Here is a 19,742-nt window from a genome sequence, read left to right as displayed (position 1 = left end):
GCCATTTAAATGCAGAGGTAGAACGAAGGGTCCGAAAAACAAATCTCAAACTTTTGTTGAAAGAGCAAAGGTGTATGATACGTGAAATTGCATCATAGCAGAAGCGATTATTGTGAAAATTCAAACTTCCATCTAGCGTAAAGCTAAAGCAACATTCGTCAGTACAACACCGCATAGAAAAAAATAGGCTCTGCGGCACTTTTCTGTCTGACACAAATCCACTTGCGGCAGAAAATCAGTTTCAAGTAAGGCCTGCACTCGCTGCAAATAATAAGGATGCAGCAACAACTCTTTTAAAATTCACCACACTGTCACATGAGAGGAGCTAACGTTCCCTGTTATTTTGCGTATACTACTTTGAGGTTATCTTCTATGAACTCAATAATTTCGTCTTCTATAATGGCGATATGGTTCGAACGCTGATGTGCACGATCCTCAAATATGGGGTATATATTACCTGTTTCTCGTAATTTCTGCACCTTAAGTTTTTGCTGAGGATGTCGATGAATGTACAACTCCGTTGTTGTACATTCGCCGTATATTAGGATCATTTCAAACAGTTCTGCCATACTAACAGTGAGTGGCACTCTAACCTATTTATTATTACTATTAACGTTAAAAGAATGAATAACTATTACAGGCTACTGGGGAATTGGATTTCAGTACTATTAACATTAACTAGCTAGTTCTAATTTTTATTTTAATGTACGATATTTTAACTGTGTTTTAGTATAATACTGTACTGATATTTCACGATAAAAAGTGATATGAAGCAATACTTATGTAGGCCACAATTAACTACTTGTAGTATTTGTAGTAGTAATGGAATGACAAACTGCACTAGAACGGGACACCCTATGTATAAATACTTATTACAATGATGTTGCCTATTTTAGCTTTAAGTTTTACTTTACATAATATCCTTCAACAAAAAGATGTTACAGTACTCACTGATCTGCGTCCAAATTCTTCTTTCTAATACTAGGTGAAACTGCTAACCAAGTATTGGTATTTGGACAATCTACCGGATTTTCGATATGAATACTTTGTGCCTCCGGGTTACTATTTGACTGTTGAAATATAAAAGCAGAATGATTAACTTGATCATGCGATTCAAACTGGTCAGTTTGAAAATGCGTAGGCAGTTTATTAAATGGGATATCATATTTACGGGATGAAGGTAAATGGGCGCCAAAACGTTTCCCCGACTGCCAGCGACGGACCAAATACTGCATACGAATAACTACTATAACTGAGATGGCTAATATTCTGAAAAACAATATAAATATGTTACATTAATTTTATATTAAAAACCACTTAAACTTTAGGTAAAGTATACTGCATAGGTTGGAAAAATGGTATCTAAAATGTCTTTACGTTTGAAATAGTAAAAGATGAGTTTGTTTATACATATTTAGTTTGTTTACACACAATTCAATTTTTTATTATTTTGTCTATCAATGTTTTCTATTCTAGAATCTCATTTAATATAAAATTTCCTGAAAAAAATATTTAGTCGATTTAACATTTTCTACGGAAGATACTTAGCATAATTTAAACAGCACATTGTCTTAAATTTAACCAAAAGAAAAATGAATGTCGGTATTGAAAAGCATTACTATTTTGTATTATTGGTAAAATATACTATAAGCGACAGATAAAAAATCCACTTACTTGAAACGTTTTGTGTTTGTATGCTTAGATTTGTTAATTTTCATTTCAAAGGTAGATGAAGGCAACGTAGTTGTAAGGCGGAAATCTTGATATGTAGCAAGCAGAGAAATCAGGTACCGTTTTTGCCAAACAAGAGCTTTCTTGTTGCTCTCAGATTTCAAGTATCGTGCAAAGAGATGATTAGCCTAAATAAAAACTAGTAGAAATGATCGAATGAGAACATGTACAATGTAAAATTACTCGTGCCGCAAGATCAGTGAAAGGCATATTAGAACAAGCTTCCAGTTCATTGACTTTCAGTTGTAATTGTTGTCTTTCATTGGCCAGCTTGGACAAAGTTTCAGTCATTAACTTGTTGTCTTTGACTTGTTGTCTAACTTCATGTTTCAGTTTCTAGAATATAAAATTTAAACCTTAAACTAAATAATATCCAACTTAATAAACGTTCTTATTAAGTTAAGCACATTTTAGTAATAATTACATCTATTTTTTTCAGGAATTTGTCTGGTACGATTTTTAATTCTTCGGCTACTCGTAACTTCTCATGCAAATCTTCTATTTGTTTCTTCATCACACGCCCATCACCTTCTAATTCGTTCTAAAATAACAAAATATTAACAAATTTTCTAGCTTTTAAATAATTATAGCATTACTATTAGAATCCTACTATTTTCAATTTCGGTGCTTCTTTGATTGAGATTTGCCTTAGTTTGAATATATTCTTTTTCAAGTTGATCGTGATTTCTTTTTATCTCAAATATTTTTTGTTCAAGTTTTTCTATTTCGTTATTTTTAAATTGTAACATTTCCTTTAAATATTTTAAATTTGTAATAGTTTCACTACGTTCTTTTTTGGCTGCTTTTAAATCAACTTTTAGCATTTGGTTTTCTTTTTCTAAAGATTCCAATGAATTCCGAAGCATAATTAATTCAGGAAATTGAGCAGAAGGTAACGATTTATACTCTGTTTTTGAATTATCACTTATGTTAGAATTTGTCAATCTGACTTTCAATATAGCTAATTGATTTTCAGTTTCTTTATGGCTTATTCTCTCTTTTTGAAGCAACTCTTCAAATTCCATTTCATTTTTTAATGCAGTTTCCAATTGTAAACGCATCTGTTCTAGAATTCCAGCATTTTCCAGCTGCATGCAATTAAATTCTCGTTTTTCTTTTTCAAAAAGAAACTCCAATTTATCAACATAATCTTTTTTAAGTTGATAATTTTCTTCTAATGCAGATAATTTCTCTTGTAGTTGTTCTTTTTCAAGTTGTAGTCTTTTATTAATTTCCTTTTGAAGAATCAGCGAATCTTTGAAGTAGTCTGCATCATTTAAATGAGACTGTCTGTCATCGTTGCTTAAAGCACTTATTATATTTGAATCGAGTAAGGCAGAATAGTTAAGCTGCTTTTGAACTTGACCAGTTATCTCTTCTATAGAAACAACCATATCCTCTCTTTCAGAATTTTTACTTTGGATTTTTAACAAATTTAATTGTTCCGTCAAAACTGCATTTAACTGTTGTTCTTCATGTAGTCGCTTTTTTAAATCAAACACGTTACCACCTTCTCGCATTTTATTTTGGATTGTTTCTAAATTCACATGCAAACTTTTACTGTCTTCGCTTATTTGAGTAATTACCTTTTCTTTGTCTTGTAATAAGTGTTGTAAGTTATTAATTTCATATTTTAAGTCGTCAATTTCGGAACTATACTTAACAATTTTTAGATCCTTTTCAGCAATCTCCCTGCTTAATTTCAAGGTTTGAAAGTCTTTTATATGATCAGGGAATACTTCTTTATTTCCAAGAATTTCGTTTTGTTCGTGAAAACGGTTAATTTCTTTATTTAAGCTGCCTATCTCAGTTTCACGGTTATTTAATAACGATTGTAGTTCTTTTAATTTTTCTTCTGCTATATTTAACGATTTTTGCTGTTCAAGATATTTTTTTTGGATTTCTAGTATTTGATTTTCTTTGGCTTCAACTTTGTATTTGAATTCTTTTAAATCTTCCATGAGAGAGTATATTTCCTTTTCTTTATTAGTTACTTCTTTACCTTGTTTTTCATTTAGCTCTTTTGTGCAAATAAGCTCTGCTTTAGTTGTTTTTAATTCTTCAGTTTTGTTTTCAACTTCATGAGCTTTAGCTGTAAGTTCTTCGTTCAATTTGTCTTTTGCTTTTTGAGTATTTACTACTTCATCTTCCAAGTTAACCACTAAATCTTGCATCTGGGCTAGTTTGGCCTCTAAACTAGCTATATGCTTTTTCTGTTTCTCTATCATTTCGTTCAAGGTTGTGCAATGTTTAATTTGGTTTTGAATTTCATCTAGTTTTTTTTCTAGATTGCGTTTTTCTTCGGCTAAACTCAAATACATTTCATCTTTTCTTTTAGAGTCCTCTGATATTAAGATGAGTTCTTTGTTCTTTTCCATTAACTCCTTATCGTTCTGATGTAATTTAGAACGAAGATCTTTTTCTATTTCCGAAAATCGTTCAGTCTCAAGTTCAAAATTACTTGTTGTTTGTTTCAACAAATTTTCAGTTACTTCAAGTTTTACTTGCAAATCTTCTAGATTGATTTCCAGATTACTCAATATTTTAAGACGTTCTGTGAAGTCCTTTATTATTTCGTCCCGTACAGAAATTTCTTTTTTTAATTGATCTACTTCTGGATAATCCTCAGTATTACTAAAATGAACACGCTTCTTTTCAGGTATATGCGAGAGTTGAGTAGAATGGGACTGCATAATTAAAGACATATCTTCATTTGTATAATCAACATTGACACGACCAATGTGTTCGATTTCTGAAATATTCACATCGAATTCTGAAATTTTAGGTTTAGACTCTTCATGGCTCATGTAAATTACTGTTTCATTGTTATTGCGCTTAAATATAGGCTTAGGTAAATTTTCAGTAGTAATATTTGCAATTAATTGTTCAGCTTTACGTACTTGTTCCAGTTCTTTATTATTAGTAAGGGAAAGTAGATCACTAACTGCCTGTTCAGAAGACTTTATACTACTCAGCGATTTCAGCTGCTCTTTATCGAGATTAAGAGATAAAAAAGATTCTAATTCTCTCTGCGTATCATTCAATTTTGATCTTAACATGTCGATATCCTTATTTTTATCTGCTATTATATTATCAACAAGACTTGGGAGTATTTGAGCATTTTTATTATCACAATTTAGTTTTACTTTTAGGTGCTCATTTTCTTCTTGTAATTTTTCTATTTGTTTCTGTTGTTCCACGTATGCTATGTCTTCCGTTTTTGCTAAGAGTTCTTTTTCTCTGTCTTCCAATCTTTGTTTCGTCTGTTCAATACTGGTAGTAAGATGCTTTATGGTTTTATCCCGATTTTGAATAATTTCTTTTAATGTTTGTATCTCATTCTCAAGATCATATATGTGTACTTCCAATGATGTATTATTCTGCTTTTGGACTTGTTCAGTTCTCAAGCGTTGCTCGTCTAGGCGCATTTGTAAATTCGATATGAGAATAAGCTGTTGAGAAACTTGATCCTGAAGAATATCTTTTTCATTTTGGGATTCCTACAACATTTATAATTTTATTTACTTAAAAGCCAATTATAATAGCGTAAGTACCTCCAATTCGTGTTTAATATGATCTAATTGCATTTCCAAATCTCTTATCTTTTTCATTGCTGCATCTTCAGCTCTAGAATGAACCAGAAGTTTTTCCTTTAGTCTTGCTAACTGCTGTAAAGGAATGTGACATTCTTCAAGCGTTAATGATGGTGCACGGGGTCGAATCTAAAGGATAGTTTTTATTTAAATTGTTTATAACTTTACCAAATTCTTAACAGCGTAAACATACCTGGTCCCTTACGGACATATCTTCTGACGGTGAACTACAATTAGTACCTGAAACTGCTGCGTGCAATGCTTCTAAATCGCAGGTGCGCTTCTCTAAATTCACCTCAAGATCGGTTAACTAAAAATCAACCCAACTTCAAATTTTCTCCTTTAAAAATAATAGACTACCAAAAATATTAATGCAAATTCAGCTATCAGCATTGTTTAAAATATCAGTAATGTAATGGGTACGTACCTCTGTTTTTATTTGGTGCAACAAACCCTCCTTCCCAATGAGCTCCGCATTAAGTCTCAAATTTTGCATTTCATTTTCAAGCTTTTCGACATGTTCTTGAATGTGCTCAACATTTTGCATAGAGTTCAATTGTTGATGTAAATCTTCATTTGATTTATTCTGTTGTTCGATAATCTGCTGTAATTGATCGACCAATTGTTTCAACTCTTTCTCTGTTGCTGTTTTTGCTTCAATTTGAACCTCAAGATCGCGAATAATGTCACGCAAAACACAAATCTTATCAATTGCTTCTTCTTTTTCTAATTCTATTTCTTTTGTACGTGATTCATTGTCTTCCACCAATTTCGACATTTCGCGCATTTGGTGCTCCAAATGTTCCACCTTCATACAAAAAGTATCTACGATTATACATCTCAGGACGAATATATATTTTTTTAGAAAAGTAACGTTTTCTTGAAAGCCTAATTAAAGGTTCTTGGTTTAAACGAAGGTACTGTAGAGATTTTTTCAAAATAAATCACATCACATTTTTATAGCAACGATAACCGCAAATTGTTAAATCACGGAAAATTATTTCAGTATAATTTATATAAACTGCGAATTTCAAATGATTATAAATCGAATATATATAATATAAATACACATATTATACGTATATTATGCTCACTCAGAACATGCATGCTTATTTAAATTTACTTACATATTGAGTTATCTGTTTACATCACACATAATAGGTAAGTGAGAAAACAATATTATATCATAATCGTATACGTATGAATGAAATAAAAAGCATTAAAAGTTCTTTAATATCAGTTTCTGTTATATGCCCAATTCTCATCGGATACGGAATCGAATGAATGAAAGTAAGTAAATGGGTATGCATAGGAAGGACGAAAATAACTTATTCCCAAAATAACTCTCCACTATTACGATTTTCTTTACTAATTGTCACTTACAGGTAAGTACTTTAATTTTTGCTTCCGTTATAAAATTAACGGATGAACAAAACCCAAACACAAGGCATTTTATGAAATTTTATTTATTAATTAAAAGCAATCTCGCTAATGGTACTTATTTTTTTTTATTATTGTTATCGTTTTTGTACATATCTAGTAATTTTTTTTAAGAACTTTGGAGCAAATATATTGCTTTTTCTAACTTCAGCTCATATATAAAACAAACGTTTATTTAATGTTCTTCAAGAATTTTTGATGATTAATATCAGTTAATATCTATGTACTAATTAGGAATGCCAAATTATTTTGAAAAAATCGATCTTCAATAAAACAGAATCGATTATAGATTAATCTAATCGTAATTAGATTTTTTTATAATATGAACAAGAAGTATAGACATAGGAGTAACAACTACATGGCTTGATTGATTAGCGGCGCGAGAGCGTCACTCAATCAATTCAATGTTTCAGATCGATATAAAAAATTGATTATTTCACTAAAAAAAATTGACTAAATTGATATTAAATCAATACGACTAGTACTTTTTAAATTTACTGTGTTTGTGTGCATAATAAATTTAAATTTAACGGCAGGAACAGGCTGTTAGTGATTTAAGCACTACTATTTAATCATCTTCTCGTATTACCAAAACCAAATAAAAAACCAAAGTTAGGTTAACATATACATAATAGTTTTACTTATAGAATTATTCCATTCATCTACTCTCACGTACATATATATAAGTAAAATATTAATGAATGAATGAAAATAAAAATTTAATGTGTTTTACATTTAAGTTCCCAGTCAGAAACTTACCAAAACTACTAGACGTGGATGACGATTTTAATCTTATTAGAACTCATTAGCCCGCCATAGACAGTTTTAATAAATTACTGATTGAACCACTGCTTTTATGAGATAGAAATGTAGAATGCCCTTCCAGATTACCTAATCTAATAAAAGCGAATCTGCGATTCAAGTCTGGTAATTTTAATAAATTACTATCCATGAACTTATACAGCAAAAACAATCTAATTTCTTTAAATAATCATTTTTTTATTAATTTATTGATAAATTCAATTTACAGTAGCCTATTTATGATGACCAAAGCTGATTACCATCGCATTTAAAGTAAAGACATTGATGACGGTTCCAAACGTGAGTTTTAAAATTAAACAATACAACCTTATAAGGTCAGAGCATAAAAATATAATCTTAAGATTCTGAAATTTAAACTGTTTTTACAGACAAATCACCCTGTATTTCAGAATTTCATAAAAAATTGACATCAGCGATAACGTATGTTTAATAAACTTCATGAAAGAAATTCCGGTGCATACTGCACTGTTGAATTAAATCACGCCTTCAGATTTTAAAAAAAAAAATTTGAATTACTTAATTAGAAAAACTGCATCAGTTTCACAATTTAAGAGATTTCGCTATATTAAGACATTTTCAGGAGTGTACGAAATGCAAAGATTTATTAAATGCAGTACCTACATGATGGTGGACAAAAAACACCTCCTAATATACTAGAAATAACATGGTAAATATGAAGAAGCTTAGCATTTGAGTGCTTTTAATAAATGAAAAAATATTATACTTTTAAGTAACGTATTGGTAGTAGGCAATAATCATGATAAACTGAAATGCTAACGAAAATATATTGGGTAAATACCGGCACTTATTATGGGTATTAAAAAAATCTTAAAGCTAGAAGAACACAAAAGGGCTTAGCAAATAGCTGAATCTTTCATTATTATGTAAAAAAAAATGCAATTAAATCTGTGATAACATTTGAAGGTGAAACAAAAACAAGTGGAATACATGCAAAGGCAACTAAATGAAGATTTGAAAGATAAAACAGACTGCTAGTTGACATAGCTCAAATAATAAAAGACAAAAAGGTTTTATTGCAATTGGAATTAAAGGTAAAACAACCAAACAAACCAATATAGTAGATATTACTATAATACCCAAAAGCACTTATAGAAATACATACACATTTGAAGATACGGACAAAGTCATTAGTACAGAGATTATCGTACAAATAAAAAAAGGAATTATCGTTATGAAATGTGCTAAAAGACTATCTAATTAGAAATAACATTAGCAAAAACAGTGTGAAACATTTATTAAAATACCAAGACTTAAGATAAAAAAATTGTAGGAATACGAATAGTACGTATGTCTGATGTATCTTTAGAAACAAATCTAATGAAAGAATTTATGAATATACTTTAAAATGTCTAGTGATACATTCATACATACATCCAACGACCTAGGAAGTACACAACGTGCCATAATATAAGCTTCGTAAAAATTATATGATCACACTATTACAAATCCAGACAGTAAATTGGCCATGAATGATACTAGACCACTAGATAGTTTAAATGTACTTGCTTGTTATAATTGACGAATTGAGAGATGGTAAAAGCACAAAGAATAATTTAATTGTACAATAGATAATAAACAAGAGAATTCAACTGGAACTAACAATGCTAACTTTCTTAACTGGTATCAATGAGATCGCCGACACCTAATAGAACATAGGAAAATTATTAAAACGGAAAAGAGAAAATAAACAAAACCAGTGTCTAAACTCTACATGAAAGATCAAGACTATTAAGTTTAGGATTTTGTACATAAATGTGTCTTTAGTTTCATGAAGTTTAAGCACGGACAGAGAATAAATTCATGAAAGCATAGATTTTTTTAAGCAGACAGTTGCTTGACAAACATTTAACTATAGGTACGTAGATAGTGCATGTGAATATTAAAATTTTTATAAATACTAGGAAATTCGATCAACTCATTTTATCTAACATAAATTAAAATTTGTATTTTGACGATCGAGAATCGATCTGAAGTCGCCCGCCTGGTAGGGGAGCATTTAACCATATAATTCTATTTAACACTAAGAAGCATATTTTACCATTTGTTAACGATTTACAACAAGTTTAAATTCTATACCATTACGGTTAGACGTTGGAAGGACGAAGCGTGCTATAAATATATTTTAAGATATTCAACAGGTAAATTTATACTGTAGCAAGCACGAGCGTGTTTGTGTGCGATCGGGCATACGTGTGTGTGAGCGGCTTATCGATTCGCCGACTAGCCCCGGGCGCCTTTCTTCATGTGCGCCGTATCTGTAAACGTGTGTGTCGAACCTGCGTTCCGGGAAAGCAATTAAACAGTTTAAAGAAAACGAAGCTTTTCCGGACGGCTCGAGAAAGTTCCAGAAAGGACACAAGAGAGTATATAATGGAAGAGACGATCGCCAAGAGAGTAGAAATAAATTGACCGTTGCAGAAGTGAATCAAGAAATAAATTGACAGTGATAGAAGTTAAATAAATAGAACAGTGAATAGTAACAGTAGTGTAAATAAATAGAATAATTACCTAAGTTTAGTAATAATTTAATAGTGTTTTTAAGTTCAATAATAATTAGTGTAAATAAATACTTTTTGTCGTTGTGAGTCTTAAAAGTTAATTTGTTAAACCCACGAACATTACAATACTTATTTTAATAATTTAGGATAAACGAAGTGAGCGGAAAGATATGACTATATCAACGCACCAATCTGCATCGTCTCTTATTACTAATTTATCTCTCCAAAAGGGACTTTCACAACCTTGCATGCACAATAATTTGAATGATGCTTACACCTGTAGGTTATTTACATATCTTACCTAAAATTATTCTGCATAACATCAGAAACGGAAAACGTGCTTCCAGAATGTCAGTTCAAATCTAGAGGTTTTATACGAACATAACAGTGATGGAGATGTTTAATTTTACGCTACTTTGGAAACTTTCTTACGAATACGATATTTGGTTATTTACGAGTGAACTTAATATGGGTTCTGTACCTAGCGGCAAGAACTTTTTCAGTCAGTTAATACACTTTAGAGCAATTAATTTTTTTGTAAAAAATCTCATATGATACTAATACTCTTTTGTGGACATGAATAGAAATGAATGCTATGTTCTAATCTTACTTAAAGTGTGTTGCTTTTTTTTAATACATTCTATATGGATTAGTGTTATAGACTGTTTCAGATAGCGACAGAAAAGAAAACCAATTTTTTGTAGCCCTGTAATGATAAGGTACATATTTACCGCCACGAGCTACGGAAAAATGTTCAAATAACCTGCATAACGCATTAATGCATATTTAAAGATTAACATTAGTTTGCTTAACAAAATAGTTTCTCAAAAGCACTTTTTACAGTATGCCATCCATTTCAATACATAGCAGGACTCTACAATACTACAATTTATTGGCAGACGGTTTCCCCGAGTGCAAGATTTTACCATAGTAACATTAGTTTTTTTAAAAATCTTGTAACTTGAAATAATTTTTAATAGTTTGCCAAAAATAAATTAGAGTAATGTTAGTAGATGATTTGAGAAATTTCACACGGTAGACAATTTGTCTGTGTATACAGGGTGTTTCAAGGTGACCACCCATTAGAATATTTCGGAAAATTCTTCCATTTAAATTTTAAAAAATTGGCCAATACCGTTATTGGGTATGCTCTCCTCAATGAAATAATGCCATCTATGTAAAACTTCCGGTTATACCTGAAGTTGACTTCAACTTCGTTATTTTAAATTGAACACCCTGTATATTATGAGGGTATTGAATTCTACTTATGATTTTAGATATTAACGTTTTTTTAAAAAAGTAACAGAGCAGTAGATAGCAAAAAAGCATGCTTATTTTACAGTAAGAAAGCTGGAACAACATTATTCTCAAGAATAATCGTTGCATCTTCAAGCTTCCCTTCCATACCTCCAAAGTGGTTTAATTGCATAAAGGGTAGTATATATTTAATGGAGAATTTGGCTAAATTCAAGCAATCACAAGTTCATTTTTTCAAATGGAACACCCTGTATGTATTTTCATATCCTTACAGAGAATTTCATTGTCTTTGGAATGTTACTACAGTTTCCTGTACCCATCTCCTTTAGTTCTTAAATTACTTACTGTTCTTTGTAAAAGCAATTAAAATCGTTTATTTTTTTGCAAAGATTGCTGTAAAATTCTTAGCTGAATTTCAAAACAAATTATATTAGTTAATTGTTGTCACTCCAATACCCATACTGACAGTTTAGTCATTAAATTTTGGATCCTGAATGTGAATTTTTATTACGAATTAAATATGAGTACACGTACTTCATTTAAGAATTTGTAAAAATGAATACGATTGTTTGAACTTTTAATTGAGAGCATGCCCAAAATTTAAATCGAAGTAGTTTCCGAAATATTTTAATGGGTGGTCACCGTGAGACACCTTTTATATAGTATATCATATTACGAATTAACAAATTTTGTTGCTATAACTCGGAACAATTTTTTACAGTCTGCCTTTTGAATAGTGTAAATTTCTAAAACAAATATGACATTTAAAACTATTGGCATACCAATTCGCAATGTTTGAGATGTAGTAGACGCGGTTAAACTTGTAAAAAAAACAATAATCTTTAACAATGTTTTTCAGTTTGCCATTTTTTCCTCGCAATATTTGACTATCAAATAGAAGAACTATCACACGGCAGACGATTTGGAATAGTACACGTGTCAATATTATGTATACTTAATAATTTTTTTTTCGTCGCAATACTGACCCTCTATATTCAACAAACGAATCATGTTTTTTTTAGTCTGTCATTGTTTCCCACCATTATTTCGTGATTAAATGGATCAAATACTGATTAGCAGTAGATTTATAATGGTCCAAATTTGTATTTCAAAATAAAATAAACATCTATAGATTTGTTACAAATACTTTTCTTATACAATTTTTTATTTAATCACCTTTGTATGGTAAAAGTATGGAAAAACGTGAAAAAGTGCTATGTGCGAAATTGGGGGTATATAACCGCAAGAGTGCAAGGTAATACAGTTGTTCTCGAGAATTGGTTTATAAAATACATTTGTGGCGAGCTTTTTCAAAAAAAAGGAGTTAATGTTTTCAATAATTTGTATTTTTTTATTATATTTTTCTTGAAAACATACTGTTTTAAAAATATGTAACAAGAAGTTAATTGTCAACGATAAGTATTGTAAAGCAACTTTGAATACAAATATTGACACTAGTACCTCTAAAAATCAATATCTTGTGTGCTTAATATGTAATCACATATTGAATGAAAACAACAGACTTAAAAAAAATGTTTCATTTGTTTTGAACGGTGAGATGTGTAAAAAAATCTGTTTTATACATAAAACTAAATCATCATAAATCATCTGCCATTCAATATTTGGTCTCTTTAATCGCTAAATAATGCAGGGAAACATTGGCATACAGAAAAAAATTGACAAATTTGTTGAATATGGTGAGGAGTCTGTGTCGGGAAGAAACTAAAACTTTTTATATATAATATTAACACTTGGACCATCTATTATAAATCATCTGCCATTTGACAGTTCGTCTACTTGATAATCAAATATTTCAAGGAAAAAATGGCAGACTGGAAAACATTGCTAAAAGTTATTGTTTTTTTGCAAATTGAAAACAGTTTTGAAGTTTTATTTATTTTGCATTACAAAGTTCATATCAAAAAAGTGCATGCATTAGTACGTTATGCATGTTATTTAATACACTGTCTGCAGCTTAAATGTGTCCCTTATCATCGGCAGGCTGTAAAAAATTGTTTCTTTTTTCTGTCGCTATCTGGCACTCTATTACTAACATAATGAAAAATGGTTGCACATATTTGCTTTGTATTAAATCCACTTTATATTTGAAAAAGTAGTAAAACTGGGTAATAATAATTGAAACCATTATCATAGTGTGGAATAACTATTTGCACATTCTAGTAACATTTTATTAATATATAGTGTAATCCTAAAGTGGCCCACTCGCAATGTAATATAGTATAGTAATAATATAGCATTCTTGGCAAGTTCCATTGCATAAGTCTTATTTTAACAGCAATTACCACAAAATATTAGATTTCATGGTAGCAGTGAACGATTAAGGTTCCAAAAGACAAAAACGTTAAGATGGAATATTAAGCCAGAGGAATTGCTGTTTGCAACAAAAATGTAGTTCTCGAAACTAAACAGATAATTCAAGCAGAATTTAAAAGTAAAATAGGTTCAAAAGGCGGCAAGCCAAAACCTGAACTAGGAAGCAGAAACGACGGCAACACAGCATAGATTTTTTCAAAATTCTCAACTATTGATTATAACAGGTGTTGATGTGCCACGAATAAATAAAATAAAAGTAATTATACAAGTAATCGCTAGTGGTTATAAAATTAACGTTAAGAATCTCCATATCTAGTAGAAAGATCGAGTGGTTGGTTAACTCTAAATGCGTGAATCACTACAAAGTTCAAATCTCCTGAAAACACTGAATTACTATTCAATCAATTAATGTCATGTGCGAATCTGCAGAAGATTTTTATGATAAAATTTAGGCCGTTCTGACAAAATCAGCAGGCAATTTTGGAGGTACCCCGATTCAAAATGCATTGATGAATCATATAAGGAGGAAGCCCTCAGTGTAGTGTTTTCAAATTATCTGTAGGTGAACGTTATTATTCTGACTTAAAAATTAGAAGACCGATTTCTTTATCTTAGGCCCTTAATACTTGTACAGAATTAGACAATGACAACAAGAAATTAGAGATATATTGGCAAATGGTAGGTCATTCAAAGAAGTCACACCCACACCACACTCCTATACAAAAACAACAACCATATACAAGTCATTTTCCACATCGACAAAATTTTATTCCTACGAAAAGATAACTCTTGGCTAACCATTAAACTTCTTAATAAATACCCAGACAATTTCCGTTACTAATAATCTAATAATTTCTATAATTTCTAAAACTAGCAAATTTCTTAGTCGAAGAATTAACCAATGTAGAACGAGATCCGTACGTTTATAACGAATACGAAAATGTTTAACTACCTGTACAACCCTTTGATAACGATACCTATGAACCTGACATTTTTACCTATACAGACTAATATACTGCGGAAGAGAATGAAACAGAATAGGAAAATTTTAATACGCATGCTTTGGCAGACAAAATTATGAAAGAAATTACCAATGCTTTTGTAAAAACTCCTAGATTACCATATACTTATTCAAATGAACATGATTGCAAAATTTTAATAGATAGTGGTGTAATATTTTTCTGACTATTTCTATGAGGAACCTTTTAAAGTTAAAACTTCCTAAGGCAGTTACATGAATTTAATAAACCAACCTATATTGAGTTCTCAGTTTTTGATTTCTATGATACTTTTGATGGATTAAATAGTCATACTGACTTGGCTAAAACGAACGACGTAATAAATTATGCTAACAATATTTTGACTACAGAATACACACAAATAAGTTTCCATGGCTAGAAATAAAATTTTAACAAACATCACTTGTAAATTCCCAGTTAATTTACTTAAAGGAACTTGTGTTATTCTCGACAACGAACATATACCAGGTACTTTTAATGTAGATAGCAGTTTTGAACAAAAATTTACTGCAACTACACACATCACATTAGGATAGTTTCCGAAAATAAAATTGCATGTTTTAGAAATAATACTAATTTTCTACACATTTTGACGAATAATAGCATTAACACAAAAAAAGATGTGTTTTAATCAATCAATCATCAAAATATCATTTCCTAAAAAGTATTCTTTTAATTTGCTTCTTGAAAGTACAGAACTGTTTTTCTATTAGATTATTTAATTAGAGATAATAAGAATAACTTAAACACAGGGTGTTTTATAAGTGGTGGATAATTTTTCAACTGAGTATGGGGTTCCTTAATGTCAAACAGAAAATTGAATATAATGTCAATAAAAAGTCTCACGATTTTCGAGTTATTTTAATCTTTAAATTCTTTAGAAAAATTGACTTCCTGCACAATAGACACATAGGCAGGTCCCTTAATATCCTTTATTAATCTCCTACTACTCATTAACTTTTTAAACTGTTGCTGGAATCCTATAAGGACACAGTAATTCCAATAAACAAATTACTGAAGAGCGATTAAATAGGGAAACAGTAAACCAATATCTTAAAAAGAAATGTCATGAGTATTCACGGGCACTGAAAAGATGCGCGGTACGAATCAGAATAAGCAGCAAACAATTTGAGAATCATTTCAAATTATATAATAATTACTGATGTTGTTGTTTTTATTTTATTCTTCGCTATAATCGATCACACTTGTTTTTGATTTAACATAATAGTTTATACTGAAATCGAGTTAAATTACTTTAAATATGCTAATTAGGAATTATGCAACTCAGTAGAAATACTTCATTTGGTATTAAAAAGCGCTTGCTTTTTTTTTCGCAAAACTACTAATTAGAATATTTATTAATCATGCAATTTTACAAAAACTTGATCACTCAGGCGGCCGAACTTTTTCTTACACGCCATAATGAAAAAACTAGAGAAAATAAGAGAAATAAAAGACAAAATTCTTAAATTAAGGATTTGAAAATCCCAGTAGGTAGCTGAAAAATAATCCACTACATACGGAGCACTCTGTATACCGGACATTTATTATAGGGGAAAGTAGCCGTAATGCTAAGATGTAGTGTGAACATTCAATATGTGATCAAAAATAGTTGTAAGCAGAACATAATCAATTTTTAGCATGCAATTTCAAAATAGGTACGGTAAAATGTGCCAATTTGTTACTATATTAAAGATGCATAGTTAAAAATATAAGAATGAAAAATATAGATACTTGGTAAGCGAGTTATTTTTTAATAAATAAAAGACCTTTCAATCTACTTTTTTTGAAATAAAAAATAACCAAACTAAGGAACATTAGAAACTGTTAACTCAATCAAAAACAATCAATCTATATTCTCACATCTCTTAACCTTGGTTATCGTCCATTGGTTAGTACTATCATTAAAATAAAATACATAAAGTTTCACGAAAATTGGTGTCTTGTTTCATATTGTGAAATTAGTAAGTTAAAGGCATAATTCTTTTGGATACCTACTTATGATTCTACTATCTTTAACAAGACCAGTAGTATTCAAAATCTTTTTTGAAGTTTTATGAGACTGTTTATAGAATTACTGTATGCTCGCTCCATCCCTCCCAATAATACCATTGCTATTGAATGGAATGAAGCATAATACATAATTGTAATTGTTGTTGAATGTTTAAAAATTTCATCAACTTAGAAAATAAAAATATGATGTATCTGCATTTTTAACAACTGACAAAATATGTTGCTTCCAGTTACGAAATCTATCTACCGCTATTATTATGACTTAATACCATATTATTCCTGACATTTAAGATTCGCTAGCACAAGTGGGGAGCTTCTTCAGAGGTCCTTTCATCTCCGTTGCTGGATATGGACTGACAATTTTTCTTTTTTCTTTCTGTGTTGTAGATGCCGAAGTCAGGCTTCTTTGCATATTCATCATGTGATTTGTGCTAATATGGTGTTTACTGCAGTGGCATGTTGATATAAATTTATTTTACGGTGTTGTTCATTGTTTTTAGATTGACTATTTCTCGATTTATGTGGTGGTCCAAGTGTTCACAGAATTTTTCTGCGCATTTTTCCAGAAATTTTAGCTTTAAGATGGAGTTGTGTATGTTGTTAATGATTTCTATCGCAATTTGTGTGAGTTCCTTTAATGCTCTGTTAGGAATGCTGTCCGGGTCTGGTGCTTTTTTGTTGTTCCTGTGTTTGAATAGCTCGGTTACTTCTTGGGGAGTAGTTGTAATTATTGGTTCGGGTGACTGCTCCGCTAATATTTTGTGGACCATGTTGTTGATGTGATCTTCATAGTTTATACGTTGTAGCATGTCCTCAATTGGATTAGGTTTAAATTGTTCTTCAAAATGGTTTGCTAGGAGCTCAGCCTTTTCAGTGTTTATGATTGCTTTTGTGTCGTGGACTGTTTTAAGTGGACCTATGTTGCTGCTTTTTTCTTAAGATTTTTGACAATTTAATAGAATGTGATGTCTGATTGTTCAGCTTCGTTTAGTTTTTCTTCCCATATTGAGTTATGGTACTCCATTTGGAGCGACTTCACTTCATTGGTAAGATGATTTAATGTGGTTTTGTCTTAAGGACTGTAGGTATCTCTTCCTTGCTTAGACTTTTCTTTGGTTAATTCGGTGATGAAACTGGGTATAAATGTTTCTTTAATTTCTTTTTTTCTGATGTGCGTGGATTGTTTGATGGATTCCTGAATGAGGTTTTAGAGCCTTGTTGTTGCTTCTTCTGGTTTTTCCTCGTCCTGGTAGGTTGTTTGGAAGCTTTGTAGTATGTCCTTAAGCTCATTTCTGATTTTTTCCCAGTTAGTGATACTTATTTGTAGTGTGTCTTTTTAAGTTTCCGAGCCGATTTGGAGAATGAATGTGGTCTGGTTTGAGAAAGGTATCATCTACTATACACATAATAACTATGTTGTTGGATGAGACGAAATTCTTCATTAAGTTGATTTACCCTGGTAGCGATTGTGCGTTCCAGTATGCTATTTTGAAGCTGGTTAAAATTCTTTTGTTGATTTTTTTCATGGGTTGGCTTGTTCTTTAGTTATGTTGATGAATTTTGCCGCTTGTTTGGGCGTGAGATTTAGCTGGCTGTATTAGAAGAACATTTCCCCGATTATTTTCGATAGTTCCTCCTTTTTGCTTTTGCTTTGGCCTGTTTTTGTGATCTGGCTGTAGATTGGAATTTGTATTTGTTTCGGCGATTCGTCTTGGTTGTATGTTGGGGCTGGTTTCTCGCGTGTGCTTTTTCATTTTTCTTCTCGGATTTTCATGGCAATTCCTGCAGTTCGCAGAGTGTTCTCCGGATCAGTTAGCACATTTTGCTGGAGTAGTCTGCGGTTTGGTACATAAGTGTGTTGAATGGTTACCTGCGCATTTGAGAAATTTGTATTCCACTTGAGAGTGGTTGAATTTCTGGCAGCGGTGACATTGTCTACATGTATGTTTCCTGTATAGCCTGTCTACTGTGACTGTAGGTTGCGGAATTACTTGAGATTATATAAGGGCTTTTAGATTCTGTCTATTTCCATTTTGACTAGTGGTATTTCATGCCCGTTTCAGTTGCTCATCCTTGCTGCTTTTATCTCTGGGTATCCTTGTTGATGCAGGTCTTTCGCTATTTCTTCAATTGTTATGGATGATGGTATTCCTCTTATGTCTAACTTGAATTGTCTTTCGTGTTTCAGTTTGTACGTGTGGTATTGCATCTGATTTTCGACAAAGATTTTTGTTATAGATCTGAAGTTTTGCTCACCATCTGGATAAATGTTGATACCATCTTTGCTGGCTCTTGCTTTATTGTATTGTAGTTTATTTTGTAAGAGTAGGGTAGACATTGTATTCCATTTGTGTGGTTCACGTAAGACTATTGGCGGAGTTTTCTGTTATTCTTTTTCTACGTGTATTTGAATTTTGTTGTCACGATTTGGTTGTAGTTGCGTGCCGTTTTTTCTAGTTGCTTTCGTAACTCCTTCTTTAAATTGTAGGAGAAGTGTATTTTAGTTTGGTTTTTCCGTTTGCGTGGTTGGTTGGTTAGTCGTTGATTCTTTTTCGATGGTGTCTATAAGATGGTTGTTGGTGGGATTTTCATTCTGGGATGTTTTCGGTCCTTTGTTGATTTTTGATCTTGTTCTTGTTTGTTTGTCGACTTTTTAATTTTTTTCCGAAGGTGTGAAAGACGTATTCCATTGCTTTTTCATATTTTGCGATTGTTTCTCCCGGATTTTTATTTTCTTGAAGAGTTCGCTTTGACCAGTGTCTTGACCAGGGTCATTAATTTTGGTGAAGTCTTGGAAAAGACTTTTTGGAGTTTAACTGTGAGCTATGCACTGAACTGAGTCTAAGTTACTACACTGTGAACACTGTCGGTACTATCTGGCGATTTCTCCTGCGCATGTTGTATTTATGCAGGTGGGTAGGGGAGGGACTTATTTAAGTTTATACGATCATAAATTTAATATTTCTTCAGTCTATTAATATTCGCTTATCACATGTTAAGGACGTATGCACTTC

General features: G+C 31.2%; 1 protein-coding gene across 4 annotated transcripts in view; it reads right to left on the bottom strand.

Annotated features, from left to right (window-relative positions):
* Positions 1-19,742, bottom strand: part of LOC108743133 (myosin-4) — a 41,520-nt gene that overhangs the window by 2,492 nt on the left and 19,286 nt on the right. For all 4 annotated transcript variants that reach the window (XM_025980150.1, XM_018478589.1, XM_025980151.1 and 1 more), the window contains 8 exons: positions 5,752-6,132; positions 5,518-5,634; positions 5,286-5,453; positions 2,328-5,231; positions 2,156-2,272; positions 1,915-2,067; positions 1,675-1,859; positions 952-1,269 (listed from right to left, as the gene is read on the bottom strand). In XM_025980150.1, coding sequence (XP_025835935.1) covers positions 952-1,269; positions 1,675-1,859; positions 1,915-2,067; positions 2,156-2,272; positions 2,328-5,231; positions 5,286-5,453; positions 5,518-5,634; positions 5,752-6,132 — 4,343 coding nt within the window. The remainder of the gene's footprint in view (positions 1-951; positions 1,270-1,674; positions 1,860-1,914; positions 2,068-2,155; positions 2,273-2,327; positions 5,232-5,285; positions 5,454-5,517; positions 5,635-5,751; positions 6,133-19,742) is intronic.

The sequence above is a fragment of the Agrilus planipennis genome, unplaced genomic scaffold (assembly GCF_000699045.2).
Source record: "Agrilus planipennis isolate EAB-ADULT unplaced genomic scaffold, Apla_2.0 scaffold362, whole genome shotgun sequence".
In the NCBI taxonomy this organism is placed as follows: Eukaryota; Metazoa; Arthropoda; class Insecta; order Coleoptera; family Buprestidae; genus Agrilus; species Agrilus planipennis.
The sequence above is the reverse complement of the archived record's forward strand: the minus strand, read 5'-3'. Positions and strand labels throughout refer to the sequence as shown.